Raw genomic sequence first — 13,749 nt, 5'->3', positions numbered from 1 at the left:
ATGGGCTGGGGGAAGGAACTAACATTTTTGGTTCTTCACTGATCTGACCGCTCATTCATTTCCCAAGCTACCTATCAGGTAGGATGCTATTTTGCAGGGAGTGGAACTATACCATTCACAGTGGAGTGGGTTACTACACAACCCTTGCACTCATGCCCTTGCAGGAGTGTGAGCAGTTGCCAAGGTGGATGGATCTTTAGCACTAGGTGTGTACATTAACGAATTACAGGTGAGCTTGTTATCAAGGGCACCAGCCTCTGGGGGGAGCGTGCTGCGCCAGAGTATCATCCCATGGGCCACAGAATAGGCTCTCTGGTGATCCCTCATGGTCATGCCTGCATCCACCAAGGCACTCCTGGCCCCTTGTTGCTGTTGCACGTCTGTTTTGTTGTTCTGCAGGTAAAGATCCATAAGGACAAGTACTGGCTCAGGCCATTTTTCCCCTGGCCCACTGTGTCCTGGCCACAGACCAAGCCAGTCTTCAGAAGTGGACAGCTGTCTTCAGCCAACTGTCCCAGGAGAGGAACACATATTTTCCCTGTCGTATTATGGAGATTGTCTCTGGTTCACTCAGCCCCTTTGCCCATTAGATGACTAATCAAGTGTTATTAGTCACCACAATTGTGTCTATATGTGTGGGTTGTGTCAAGGTGGTAAGAGAAGTGTTTTTGAAGGTACAGGCTTCAGTTTGCCTATAGAATTGCTGATTCCTATACTGCAAGTAACTGCCACATCTCAGGTTCAGTAATCCAAACATCATGCATTATAGACATTCTGGGTGTGATGAGTGCTAATCAGACAAACAACACAGTTATTAGCATCCAAACTGAATTGGAGAGGAACGGATCAACTCAGGACACAGTTGTGTTGATGCATTCAATTGATCAGAAGGGGATTTGGAAAGTACAAAAATGTCCAGAAAACAATGGCTGACCCTGACTATTGTACTTCATCCATCAAGGGGTCAAGTGGGTGGTAAGACCCATGAGAAATGAGTTACTGCCAGTTTTTTCATAGGATGGCTGACTATGTGAAAAAACTGTATGGCGGCTGTTAAAAAATGTTGATGGGGGGCTTGGGAGGGCGGGGCTGGGGTCTGACCTTTTGGAAGCCTGGAAGGACTAAGTGACTCCCAGCAACCTCAACCCCATTTGGCTATGCTAATGAAGGGAGATAATGAAAAGGAGTTGTGGAGTTCAGGCTGTTTAAATAAAAATAATGAGGGAATAGTGGGGAGGCTACTGCATGCATCAAGCTTCTAGCTGGCAGCATTTGGAAAAATGAGGCCTATAACAAAAATCAGACTAACTAAAAACATTTAAAAATTTGAAAAGCCCCACCTCTCAGCGGCCCCACCAATCAGCAGCCTCAGCAGCCCCCACCAATCAGCAGCCCCAGGACAAGGAGAAAAAAAGAGAAGACCCCTATTAAAAATACACTGTTTAAAATATATGGGTTTGAGAAAAGCCCTCTGAAAAGAAAACCAGAGCTCATCCAGCCATTTCTGGCCCAATCCTCTTCTCCACTGCTACTCTTCTCTGCTGGTTCCAGAGACTAATTGCAGTATACGGCTGCAGTGGTCAATGATGCAACTCATGGCTGTGTGGGTGCCAAGGTGAGTATTTAATGATGGCCAGGGAGCCCATAAAACAGTCCTCTAAGCATCGATGGTTGTAACCCTTCATCTTGGGTGCTGTATACTAGTGGACAATGGGAATGATGCTGCAGGAGCTGTGTAAACCCAAGGGGGCTCCGGTGATCCTGTAGCTGCCAGCTCCTGATTGGTTATGCCTGCCTTGTCCATCACAGCTGCACACCTCACCACAACACCTGTATGTGGCTGCAGCCACTGAAACCTCACTACTGACTCTTTTTCCTGCCAGCCACTGCCTAACCAAACCCTTTAGGGAAAGAACTAGTGGCATCAGGATTGCTCTGCCTGTTGCTGAAGGTTATTGCTTGTGTGTTGGGGGGCGGGGGAGGGGGGCGGCTCAATAACCAAGACTGTGAATTAGCTTTCAATTTATGAATAATTACCAAAATTGACATTATGTGAAATTGAGAACAGAAAGATATATGATTAAGAAGTGTTTGGAACATATTTGTGTTAACATACACTGTTGGATTTCATGGCTCAAGATTAATGGTATTTGTTACTGGAACCGAAAGACAGACAAATAGGTGGATAACTTCCTTTTAATTATGTTAGTTGCTTGCTGCAATTCTATTAGACATGTACCACAACTGTATCTGTTTGGACTCAAAAGCAATTCCCACAGTATTGGGCTTGTTCCTGAATACACATGCAGAGACTTGCAGCTCTGCTCATTTGGAATATGAAAGGATTATTTTTAAATCAGAGGAATTATAATTCCACTGTAAGTGCAAACTTCAATGCAGACTTGAATGTAAAGATGTTTCAAATATTTAATCAAGATCAAATACAAATATAGTTCGTATTATACTTTCCTTGATTGTTGTTCATCTGAAAGGTATCCAATATTCTCATGGATAATTAGACTGCATGATAATGCTTTTTAAAAACATCTGAATACTAATCTACATAGAATTGCTACACTCTATAAATACATAAAAAGCTTTACAAATACACAAAAAACCTTTGATGTTAGCACTATAAGAATCTAAGAGAAGCTTGCAGAAAAATTGTCAAGCTGAGTTTCTAACCCTGTCCTTTTCTATATGACACTGGCCTTTTTTCTCCACTAACCTGTTGACTTATGTTCCCTTTACACATTATATATTTACAATATATTTACAAAGGTTGGAGGAAAAACTCTTAAAAAAAAGAAAAAAGAAAAGGCTCTTGCTCAAGCGAATTCTCTTTGTGACAGTCCCCTGCTTCCAGGGAAGAACTTTGTCAGTTCAGATACATCCTTCAAGTTTTAGAAGTGGAAAGATCATTCTGAAGCTTAACCTGTGGGTGGAACACAACATTGTTCTAGAGATGTTCCAAAAGGTTTGCATTGTTTCAAATCAAATCTTCTATAATTTATCATTTTCTTTAAAATATAATTTAAAAGTATGAGGGAAGTTTTCTGTCTCCTCACTGTCATATCAGGCATCATAAGAGGGACTATCAAAATCTCCTCATTTATATACATTCAAACCCTCTGACCTATCAAGGGCATTGAAGATGCTGATACCTGCTCCCTTACAGAAGGATGAAACCTGTGCCTTACATGTATCTGCGAAGTGTGATTTTCTGGTCTCCCCCTAACCTAAAGCGTCTCTGGTGCAAGAACCATAGTATGAGCTTCTTTCATCAGGCCCAATATATTTCAAAGGAAAGAAGCACATGCTAGCAGTTTCTAGACTTCAGTATAACTTAAAAAAAGGACCCAAACAAATTCAGACATGTTCCAGTGAGCCAGCGTGGCATAGTGGTTAAAAGCAGGTGTACTCCAATCTGGAGGAACCAGGTTTGATTCCCCGCTCTGCCGCTTGAGCTGTGGAGGCTTATCTGGGGAATTCAGATTAGCCTGGGCACTCCAACACACGCCAGCTGGGTGACCTTGGGCTAGTCACAGTTCTTGGAGCTCTCTCAGCCCCACCTACCTCACAGGGTGCTTGTTGTGAGCAGGAAGGGGAAGGAGTTTGTAAACCCCTTTGAGTCTCCTTACAGGAGAGAAAGGGGGATATAAATCCAACTCTTCTTCTTCTTCATTATCTAAAAGAATGTGCTGCAGACTACGTCTGTGAAGCATTTTACAATGCATGTTAGTCTCAAGCAATATAATCTACTTTTTCTAAAAATATGGACATTTTCCAGTTCTGTGCACAAACAGCCAAAGGCATAAAAGGACTTGATTATGCATGACAAGGAGACTGTAGTGTTTTGAAAAGCATTTTAAATGCCTTTGAAACAAACCCATTTCCCAACATTCCGAACAGAACACTCACCCAAGGTGCTGAAGGTACCAGCAGTGTCAAAGAAAGCAAATCACTACAACATTCTGCCACAGACAGATCACACTGAACTGCCTGATTTATCAGCCTAGCATAAACAGAAGTTGGTAGGATGTGATGAGCTGTCTCAGAAGACCTCTGTCCTGGGGCAAGCATGAGACTTAGAGTTTGCCTCATGGCAAACAGGTGTCTCTGCAGCTTGCTGAGTTTTCCTTCAAGAGCACTCTGTGAAAACAAAACAAAAAAAGGTTAAGACAAGAAATTGTAAACATTGTGGAAATAAAAGTAAGTTAATTATGTCAGGTGAAAGGCCACATGCCCAAACGGAGCACCTGCAGGCGCTACAGTGGCAAGGCTGACATTTATAAAACAATCTCCTGGGAACTTTAGTGGAGATGTCAAACTCCAGGCAAGTCGCCTTCTTTTCCTCTTCTACCCTTTCCAAGCCATCTGTGGAGAACATATGTTGAGGGGGCAGGATCTGACAAAGCATCAAACACAACAAATTGCTGACTTCTAGCTTCTTAAAATAAATAGGAAAACACAGATCAAAGCCATTCTCCCAATAAGGCTGATTGTTTTTCTACAGTAATGGCTCAGAGGTAGAACAGCCAAACCTCTAAACAGAGTATTAGAATAGCATAAACAAGAGAGTGTTTATCCTCTTCTGCCTACCACAGAATTCTGTGTCCTTTTCCTGTTTAAACCTTTAGCCAGATATACTTGCAATTTATTGAACAGAATGTTTTCATTTAGCAAAAAACAAGAAATTGCCACTAAGATCAGGCATCTCAAAAGCATTGAAATGTTTAGCGCTGGTAAGAGAAATTTGCAGTTTCTGACACCAACAGATCTATCAAAAAATAGACTAGCATGTATTCATCATATATGCTTTTAAAATAACCTGCCAAGAAAAACATGTAAATGCAAACAGACATTCAGATTTCTTCATAAGACACAACTGCTTGATAGCCACAACATGAGTTGCTTTTTTTATGTACAACTTTGAATACTCCAGTTTCATTCAGTATTCATTTGACGTTTCCAACTCCTACACGTAATTATGCATTTCATAGATGACATTCTAAGCTTCTTGTAGAGACAACTGCAAATGAGATTTTATTTCAAGGTTTCTTTATACTCAGATACACAGCCACGTACATTTGAAGGGCAATAGAAGACTATTAAAAGTAGTTGGGTTCCCAAAATACAGCCATTTATCACACAGAACCAGACCTGTGCAGAGTGGAGATAACACTGTCGACCCCAGTCTTTCAAAATCTACATGCAAACAAATAATCCTATGATGCCTGTATCTGCCTACCTCTCAATGTGTTTATGACTATGTATGATTTTTTTTCTCTGCATTCTCCTTTGGACAAGGTTACCAGCCTGGGCAAAGAAGCAGGCAACTGAAAATGGCGAGGATGGCAACAGACTGATCATAGTACCCTAAAGATATGATCCCAAGTTCCCTAGAATGTTAATTTCATTTTGGAGTACAAACTGGAGCTTCATTTCAATGAAGAACTGTTCTTAAATATATTCTGTTAACATTCTAGTCCAGCAGCACCTCAAAGACCAGATTTCAGGGGTATAACTTTTTGAGAGTCAAAGCTCTCTTTGTCAGAGATACCAGACATAATCAAAGGGGTTTTTTGGCCTTTCAGGTGCTCCTGACTCAAATCTTGCTCTTCAACTGATGACCAACACAGTTATCCACTTGGAATTTATACCTCACTAAATAATCCTGTAGGGCAGAGTGCTTATTTGCAAATCTTCTCTTTTAGCTGTGATGCCCAGCCTTGCTGGAGGAAAACAGTGAAGTCCACTGATATAACTGAGGCACACAGAGGATTCTCAGGATCTTAGTCATCTAGAGTTTATATGTAATTTTACCCACTAGAGTATTTTTTTTGTATTTTATCTTAAATCTCTGTAAGTCACTGATGTTGGGAATGGGCAGGGTAAAAATTTAAACAACAACAACAACCAGTACAGACAAAATTAGCAATTTCAATCAAACTAAAGGTGTTTCTACCAAACTCTCAACATGAGCAACAATGTCAAAAGAAAAAAAACTCCAGAGAAAACCACAACACTTGAGAGATCCCAAATCATGTGGTTTCTACAATGTTCTTCCAAATGTCCCCAGAGGAACAGCAGCAGCACAAGCTCCTGAACTACTGAGTGTGCCCCTCCTGCTGTAAAGCCCTCATCTCTATTTCTTTCCTTCCTGCAACATTCTCTCTGAGCTGAAACTCAGAATGAAAGAAGATTCCACCTTTTACACTTTTAAAAGTTCCACCTACTTTGGTGAAAACCTCTCCCCCCTCCCATCCAGTGTCATCCCTGGATGCGCCACAACTACCCCATCCCCAGGACTCCACTATCCACGACTGAAGGACAAAGATGAAGGATGAAGTTTAAGAAACTGAGCTGTGGAAATGTTTCTGTTTAGGTATTATAGATGCACACAGTTTAGAGTTTTCAGAAATAAGATTTCTATGAGAGTGGAAAGAAAGAAACACAGATTCAAAGCTCAGTACGAAAAATGAAGGGTTAAAACTTGGACATTGTGAACTGGACTGACAAATCCCGAAACAATTACCAACAAGTTATATCATAAATCCAGGAGAACATGAACCAGCCAAGCATACTAGAAAGCGAACAAAAATAAGCAAGTGCTTCTCCTTAAATGGCTAGAGGCTGTAACTAAGAAGAATCTAAAACAATATTCAGAACAGATCTTGATCAAGCTCGAGAAAACCTAAGGAAGTACAGCCTGTTCTAGAAAGCGCCTATAAAAACAATGGGGAATAGGAAGGAACTGAAAAACAGTAGCCCAAAATACCTCAGTCTTTGCATCTTTTTTAAAGTATCAGCAAATTTAAGTTTGTTAAACTCATGGCCAGTGTCTGGTCCAACATAGAGACTCTTAAGAGCTAAAAGACTGCCAATCAACTGTGAGGTAGGGAAGGAAGGAGGGGAGAAGAACTGAATCCAATCTCCTACTTCCCTCCTGGACAATGAACAGCTTTGAGTTTAGATTTTTTTAAAAAAAAACAGCCCTGTGTATACTGTGTCCATGCTACTGAACTAGAGAAGGGAACCTTGCACATAGCACCTAGCTATGCAGGTGATCCTCAGGTGAATGTGTACATGGAAACCTTATTCTGAATTCCATAGATGGGGATAGTATGCATTATTTGTATAATGTGATAATAATTGCAGATGTCTAGGTGGAAATAAATTATCTAGCTTGACAGTTGTTAGAGAAATCCTCCTGAAAATTCCACACGTTTCCAGTGTGTGACCAATACACATCCAGTTATATCTGTGAGGCTACCCAAAAGCCTCAAGAAAGAACTGGTAAATACTTCTTGACTGTAACTCTGCAATATCATGAAATTTACTACACAGCCCTGAAAAGCATCTACATGGAAACAAGTGCCATTTAAAACAAACTGACATTGTTTTCAAGTAAATGTGTTCATCAGTTCAGAAATGGGACTGTTGGTCTCAAGGCTGCATCTGATCTTTGGCATTCAACTTAGCAAAGAGCACAACACTTTTCATATTTGTAGGTAGTAAACTACATAAATAAATCATATTGTATGTATGAAAATACAAGCTAAAATGAAAGGGAACTGCTATAATTATTGATAGGGAAAAGGCCAAGTGTAGCTGTTTTTATGTTGCTAGAAGGTGACCTTTTCTTAAAACTAATTAAAATTATGAAATGCTGCAAGAATTCAAACCCATATTTGTCATTGCCTTTAGCATGATACATTATAATATTGCCATAGCAAACAGTTTTGATATTGGCGGTTTAATTGCAAAGCTTACTGCATATATGTTAATATGCAGTGCAAGTTCTTCTCAGCAGGTGCGCCATATGAAGTTATTTTCATGAATAATTCATCATGAAAGCCCCTTCTGCCAAGATACAATTTGCAATGTTTTTCAAGTGAGATCAGTGAAAATCAGAAACTGTCATTGCCAATTTGTTTCAGTTCAGATTCAAAAGGTCACACCCTTGACACACTATAGAGGTTAGAATTGCCCTTTTCTCCTTTTACATGTGAGCCATCATAGTGTCTGTTTTTAATTCCAAATTTACCTCCCTGAAACCAAGGACAATTGGTATTTTCTGAACAATTCCAAAAACAAAACATTGGGAAGCCTGGAATAACTATATTTTGTTTGGACTGGAATAGATTGGAATAAATATATTTTGTTACTTTCAGACACAAATGTGTACCACATTCTGAATCAAACAGCTGGTTTACCATCACAATTATTCTTTATGGAGCATCTTTATACTATTTCAAATTGATACTTATATTTTAACATTAACAAAATGTATAAATTCTAAACATCTTAGTCTCACAATGAGACAACAAATGCAGAGAAAATTTATTTTGAGTCTCTAATATGTTCCTACATCTGGATTTGTTGAGAAGTATCTGAGGGCTACTCCTAGACCTGTGTGCCTTGATAAGAAAGGAACAGATACCCAGCCTCATACCACCAATTTGTGAAAAGACAGTCAATGCCCTGAGACAAATTTTACAGTCTATGATTTAAAAATTGAAAACACCACCTGGAATGTCAGAAAGTTTGAGACTCTGAAAAACTGCTGCTAGTCAGAGAAGCCAGCATTGATCTTGATGGATCAATGACTTGCTTCAGAATTTCATGTTTTCATGTAACATGATATAAAATGCACTAAATAAACACATAAACAGCAGTGCTTTTACTCATATTTCAAATTATGAAATCCTTACCACATATCTAAGATTTAAATGTTCTATCTTGCCATTGCAAAGATCCAAGAGAGTAATTGGTTGTGTAATGAGATTTCCTCCCAGAGTCCAAGGCAATGAAAGTTTTGATAAATCAGAAATCTGCAAAAGAGAGAGAGAGCATTAGGAAATAATTTTAACACAATTGTTATCAGTGAAGTTTGTGCTTGTACAATTAAGTCCTCCCTCATAGTGCAAAACTGAATAGATAGGCTCAACCTACAAAAATATGCAGATTCGTTTACAGTTCGACGTCCTTGGTTAAATTAGGTTTGATAATCCAGATACCCGAAATACCAAGCTAACACAAAAGAGCTCTCCTTGCTAACAAACTTCAGTTATCAATGCAAATCTACACACTGCAACTTATTTAAAGCATTTGTACCCCTACCTTGCTTCTAAACCAAGGCCCTTTCTGCATGGGCCGTTTACAGCGCCCTAGGGACGGCAAAAACGCATGGGGGGGCCCAGCGGTGCAAAGCCGCCATTTTCCCACCTCGCTCCCTGAGCAAGGTTTTTGGAAAACGGCGGCTTCCAGCGTGCGTGCAAACGGCAGCGGCTGGAAGGCGCCATCCCCCCCTTTCACGATCGACTTACCTTCCCTGCAACCTTCTGGCGTGTCACTGAGGCCTGGGGACACGCCCCCCTGCCCTGCGACTCCGGACCGGTCGCGCAGGGCAGGGGGCGTGTCCCCTGGCCTCGGCGATGCGCCGGAAGGTTGCAGGGAAGATAAGTTGATCAGGCAATGGCGCAGCGCGGCACCGTCTTCCCTGTCGTTACCGGGACCATTCGTGCAAACGGTCCTGGGGGGGGGGTTGGGTCGGCGTCATGTACGCCGACCAAACCCCCAGCGTGGCCGTGCGGAAGCGGCCGAAGGGAAGTAAAATACCCTGTTTAAAAAAACCAAAGCAAATAATACATCCCTCAGTATTAATAGAACAATTCAAACATCGCTAAGAGTGTCAAAAACCACCCATACCTTGCTTTTTTTTTTTTTGCAATACGTGAAGAGCAGTTACCTCCTTCAGTAACACATTTCACAAAATGGGTAAAATGACAGAAAAAGTGCAGGCTCTGAGGGAAGGACAAAACAAGTTGCCCTTATTGGGGAAAACAGTAAGAAGAAGGTGACCTGAAGAGCATTACTACAACAACCATTGAATAAAGCATGTCACATACACCCACAATTTTCTTTTATCAGTGTAATATATGTGGACCACATAACGGTGTTCCTATGAAACCTTGAATATGTTATATGATTGAAGTAGACCAGCAGTTGTTAATCATTTTCAAGGTTTATTAAACAATGTTAAAATAAATCTGTCCAAGCTCCAAAACAACAAGGCCCAAGTCAAGAGATTGCATGCTTTGTTGTTTACCACCATCCATAACAGGAAAAGAAACAAATAGGTCCACAAGATTACCCTAAAGAAACAAAGGGTTTGCATTAAAAAGGTGGAGGGTATTGAGCTCACCAGTAGGACAGTATATAACATACAACCATGACTGGGTTGGGATGAGCTGGTGAATTCAGGGTGATCACGGACAATTGCATTTGCAGAACAGGGAATCCTGATTGGTCATGGTTTGTTTTTTTAAATGAGCCTAACTACTACTTTAGTCCACTAAAACCTAACACAAAGGCCTCTTCCGCACACACAAAATAATGCGTTTTCAAACCACTTTCACAACTGTTTGCAAGTGGATTTTGCTATTCCACACAGCTTCAAAGAGCACTGAAAGCAGTTTGAAAGTGCATTATTCTGCATGTGCGGAATGAGCCAAAGAAGCTGTAAAAATGTTGTAATAGTTATGAACTCTTTCATTCGATAGTTTCCTTCACATTTCTAAAGCATTTCTTCAAGGAGTACCAATTTTTAACAAGAGATTTGGAGCCCACAGGTGGGTTTTACCCCAACTTAAGTGAGCTGCACAAGCAGCACCATTCCCTTTTCTTCCTGGATTAGGATTTTGCCTTTAATAAAAGGCAGTGGGAGAAGACCAGAAAGGGAGAAATCGAACAATGAAACCAGATAGACGTGGTGAAAGAAATAAGAAGCAGGTTTCATGGAGATAATTGAAGACAACAATCCACAGCATTAAATAGGTTGTAAGGAAATGGATCCAAAGGAAGCTCATTGAAGTGAATATGCTTTGATGCTAAGAGGCAGAGAAATAGCTACAGTTAGTTGCAACTCCCGTTTAAGATACTAAAACCCTAACAAACCAAACATCCCACTAAATCAACAAGCCCAAGTCCCAGTGATAATTACTGTAGCCATAAACAGTTTCAAAGATGACATAACACACAGCAGCTTCCTGACTACTTTTAAAGCACATACTCAAATATGGGGCTCACCTTCTCTTGACCATGGATAATAAAGCAGCTTCTACTGGTGCCTTGTCAAGCCTAGGCAGGCTATCTGATGAGGCATACTTGGCCAAAAATTATTTTTCATCGTAATAAAAAATCCAAAAGGCCATGTTACTGCAATTCAAATTATTTTGAGTAACTACAATAATGACTATTCCTATAACACTGTACGAGAATAATACAAAAGTTTGGTTGGCATGATGACTACAAAATATTACATCATATCCTCAGAGCACAGAGATTTGCGGACAGCAATGGCACCAGATCTAGAGCATTCTAATTCTTGTACCTAACCTACTCATTTAACTTGCTGGCCACTGCCTATAATAATGCTAGTATATAAGCACCATATACAACTGCACAGTTCACAATATCCAGCAAATTAGTTTTGAATGAACAGTTGCAATATGGTACCCGTAGTACAACTGGAACCCTGATGGGAAACCAATCCTATCATAAGAGTTAGAAATTAATAAGTCACTCATATATATCATGCTATCTCTATAAATGGGATAGTTTTTTAAAAGGATGTCTTGATGATTTATCCTTTGCCAGCTTCTCCTTCTCCAGAGGCTCTCCCTTGTAAACAACAGTACCACCAAACAGCCACTTTTATTATTCAGAACATTAAACTGCTTTATATTGGTCCCTACATACAGTATTTTGGTAATCTGAAATCAGCTGGCCGACTTCTTCATAGCATTAGAGCAACAAAGCCAGTGGCAGTCAGAGGGCCCAATGCCATTAGCCCAATGCATCAAGAGATTACACAGGAAAATTGAACAATGAGAAAAATACAGGAGTGACAGGATGAAGGGAAAGATTTTATGGGGAAAAAAGATTACAATACATTACATTCACAATCTTTTAATCATACATTTAATATCTACATTGCATATTGACTTAGGTTTGGGCCATAGATCAAATCTTCACAATTTGAAGATATCCCCTTTAAGAGGCCCTCCAACCACCTATTAACATGCCCCACTGTGACTTTTGAGCTACTACCACTGCCATACCATCCAGAAATGCAGTTTTTAGTAGGGCTTGGCATACCCAAGTTTCCTCCTAGAGCAGGAAATCCAGCTGTGCCAGACATTTCAGACAGCAACTCAACAAGCAACTCTTCAAATTCTCCTTGCTAGTGCTTGCCTAAACAACTGATTCCAAAGAAGAAACCACTGCGGTGGAGGTGGACATAGGGAAGAAAACAGGTTTCATGTACCCAGGGAACATACAACAAGGCTACTTTGCTGGCTCCTAGTATAAAGAAACAGGTTTCAGCATGAGAGAGGAGATGCAAGTCTGCATGCTCAGACTGTGCAAAACTAAAACCTTGAACACAGTCAACTCAGAAGGGTAACCATAGCAACAGGCCTACTGCTTCAGAGGACAAAAAGAAGAGATTTGATAATAAATCACATTTATTGTATTATAGAAAATAAAATGTGTTGTAAGCTTTAAAGGATGGTCTGATCAATTGCCCATGGTTTCATGGCATACTTTGCTTTTGATAGCTTCACACACAGGCACCTGATTTATCACTTTATTGTTAAAACATCTTTTCAAATCTATTGCAGAAATAAGAATTCCAAAACCTGCTATGTGTGCCCTTTGATAGGAAATATGACATACAATATTTTTGTAGGTCATGAGCCACTAACAGTAAAAGGTCATTTAGGTTACAAATTAATGAAACATTTTTATAAAATGGTAATGATTATAGTAAGCATGCCCCCAATCAAGGTGAGAATCAATGGGATTAGTGGGGAAATGCTGGTCCAAAAAGCAGCAAAGAATAAGATCAGCTTTCCCACATTATGAGTTTAGCTATGACAGATCCAACTGAATACACAAAGTAAGTAACAGCTTATATCTGATGCAAAACAGGCTTAAGACTGATGAGTGTCCTTTCTTTTTGGAGGTTAGGTGGGTATCCTGAGAGCTTAACCTGGCCACTGCGGATGAAACCACTGCCTTAGAAGCAAAGAACTCCACATTTTCATCCACCATAAAGGCTCTCACCAGACTGAAGATCCCTTTACTCAGTCTCTTCTTATTGGAGAAGATGTCTGCAAACAATTTCCTAGTCCACATTATTTAGGCTTTTGCAAATAGAGATATGATTGCTGGGGCTTGGGTGGTTAGCAGTGCTACCTTGTGAGTTTTATGTAAAGCAAGTTCATGCCTACAGTTTGTGGAGTCTTTATGGGTCCCTTCCCCATCATTAGACACTACTGTACTGGATTAACTTGAAAGGAAATTGTCATGAATTTAGCTCATCCCACTTCCCAAAATACACAATTTTAAGCAATTACTGCACATAACAGTAACTTGTACGTGAATGTAAGATGACCCCCCACTTTTCCACATCTGGAGATAAAGCTTAGTCTTGCATATGAATAAACATAATATGAGATTAGAACACCTTGAAGGCAGCACAACAGCTTCATTGCAAATTACAGACCAGATGTATTGCAAAGAGTTTGATCATCTTATCATTTGGAATGGAACAAGAAAGCTTCTTCCCCCAAGACCTGCACTGTGGGGACATTTCTTCACTCCCATAAGTTAAGAGTGAGATGGTCCATTCCTTCATTCAGCTGGTTTTAGCCAACATGGCTTGAATAGCTTTAACCA

General features: G+C 40.2%; 1 protein-coding gene across 3 annotated transcripts in view; it reads right to left on the bottom strand.

Annotated features, from left to right (window-relative positions):
• Positions 1-13,749, bottom strand: part of LOC125436328 — a 62,378-nt gene that overhangs the window by 20,252 nt on the left and 28,377 nt on the right. For all 3 annotated transcript variants that reach the window (XM_048503222.1, XM_048503223.1, XM_048503224.1), the window contains exons 8-9: positions 8,718-8,837; positions 3,922-4,152 (exon numbers count right to left, since the gene is read on the bottom strand). In XM_048503222.1, the coding sequence (XP_048359179.1) occupies positions 3,922-4,152; positions 8,718-8,837 (351 nt within the window). The remainder of the gene's footprint in view (positions 1-3,921; positions 4,153-8,717; positions 8,838-13,749) is intronic.

The sequence above is a fragment of the Sphaerodactylus townsendi genome, linkage group LG07 (assembly GCF_021028975.2).
Source record: "Sphaerodactylus townsendi isolate TG3544 linkage group LG07, MPM_Stown_v2.3, whole genome shotgun sequence".
NCBI classification, from domain to species: Eukaryota; Metazoa; Chordata; class Lepidosauria; order Squamata; family Sphaerodactylidae; genus Sphaerodactylus; species Sphaerodactylus townsendi.
Note: the sequence above shows the minus strand (reverse complement) of the source record. Positions and strands in the feature narration are given on the sequence as shown.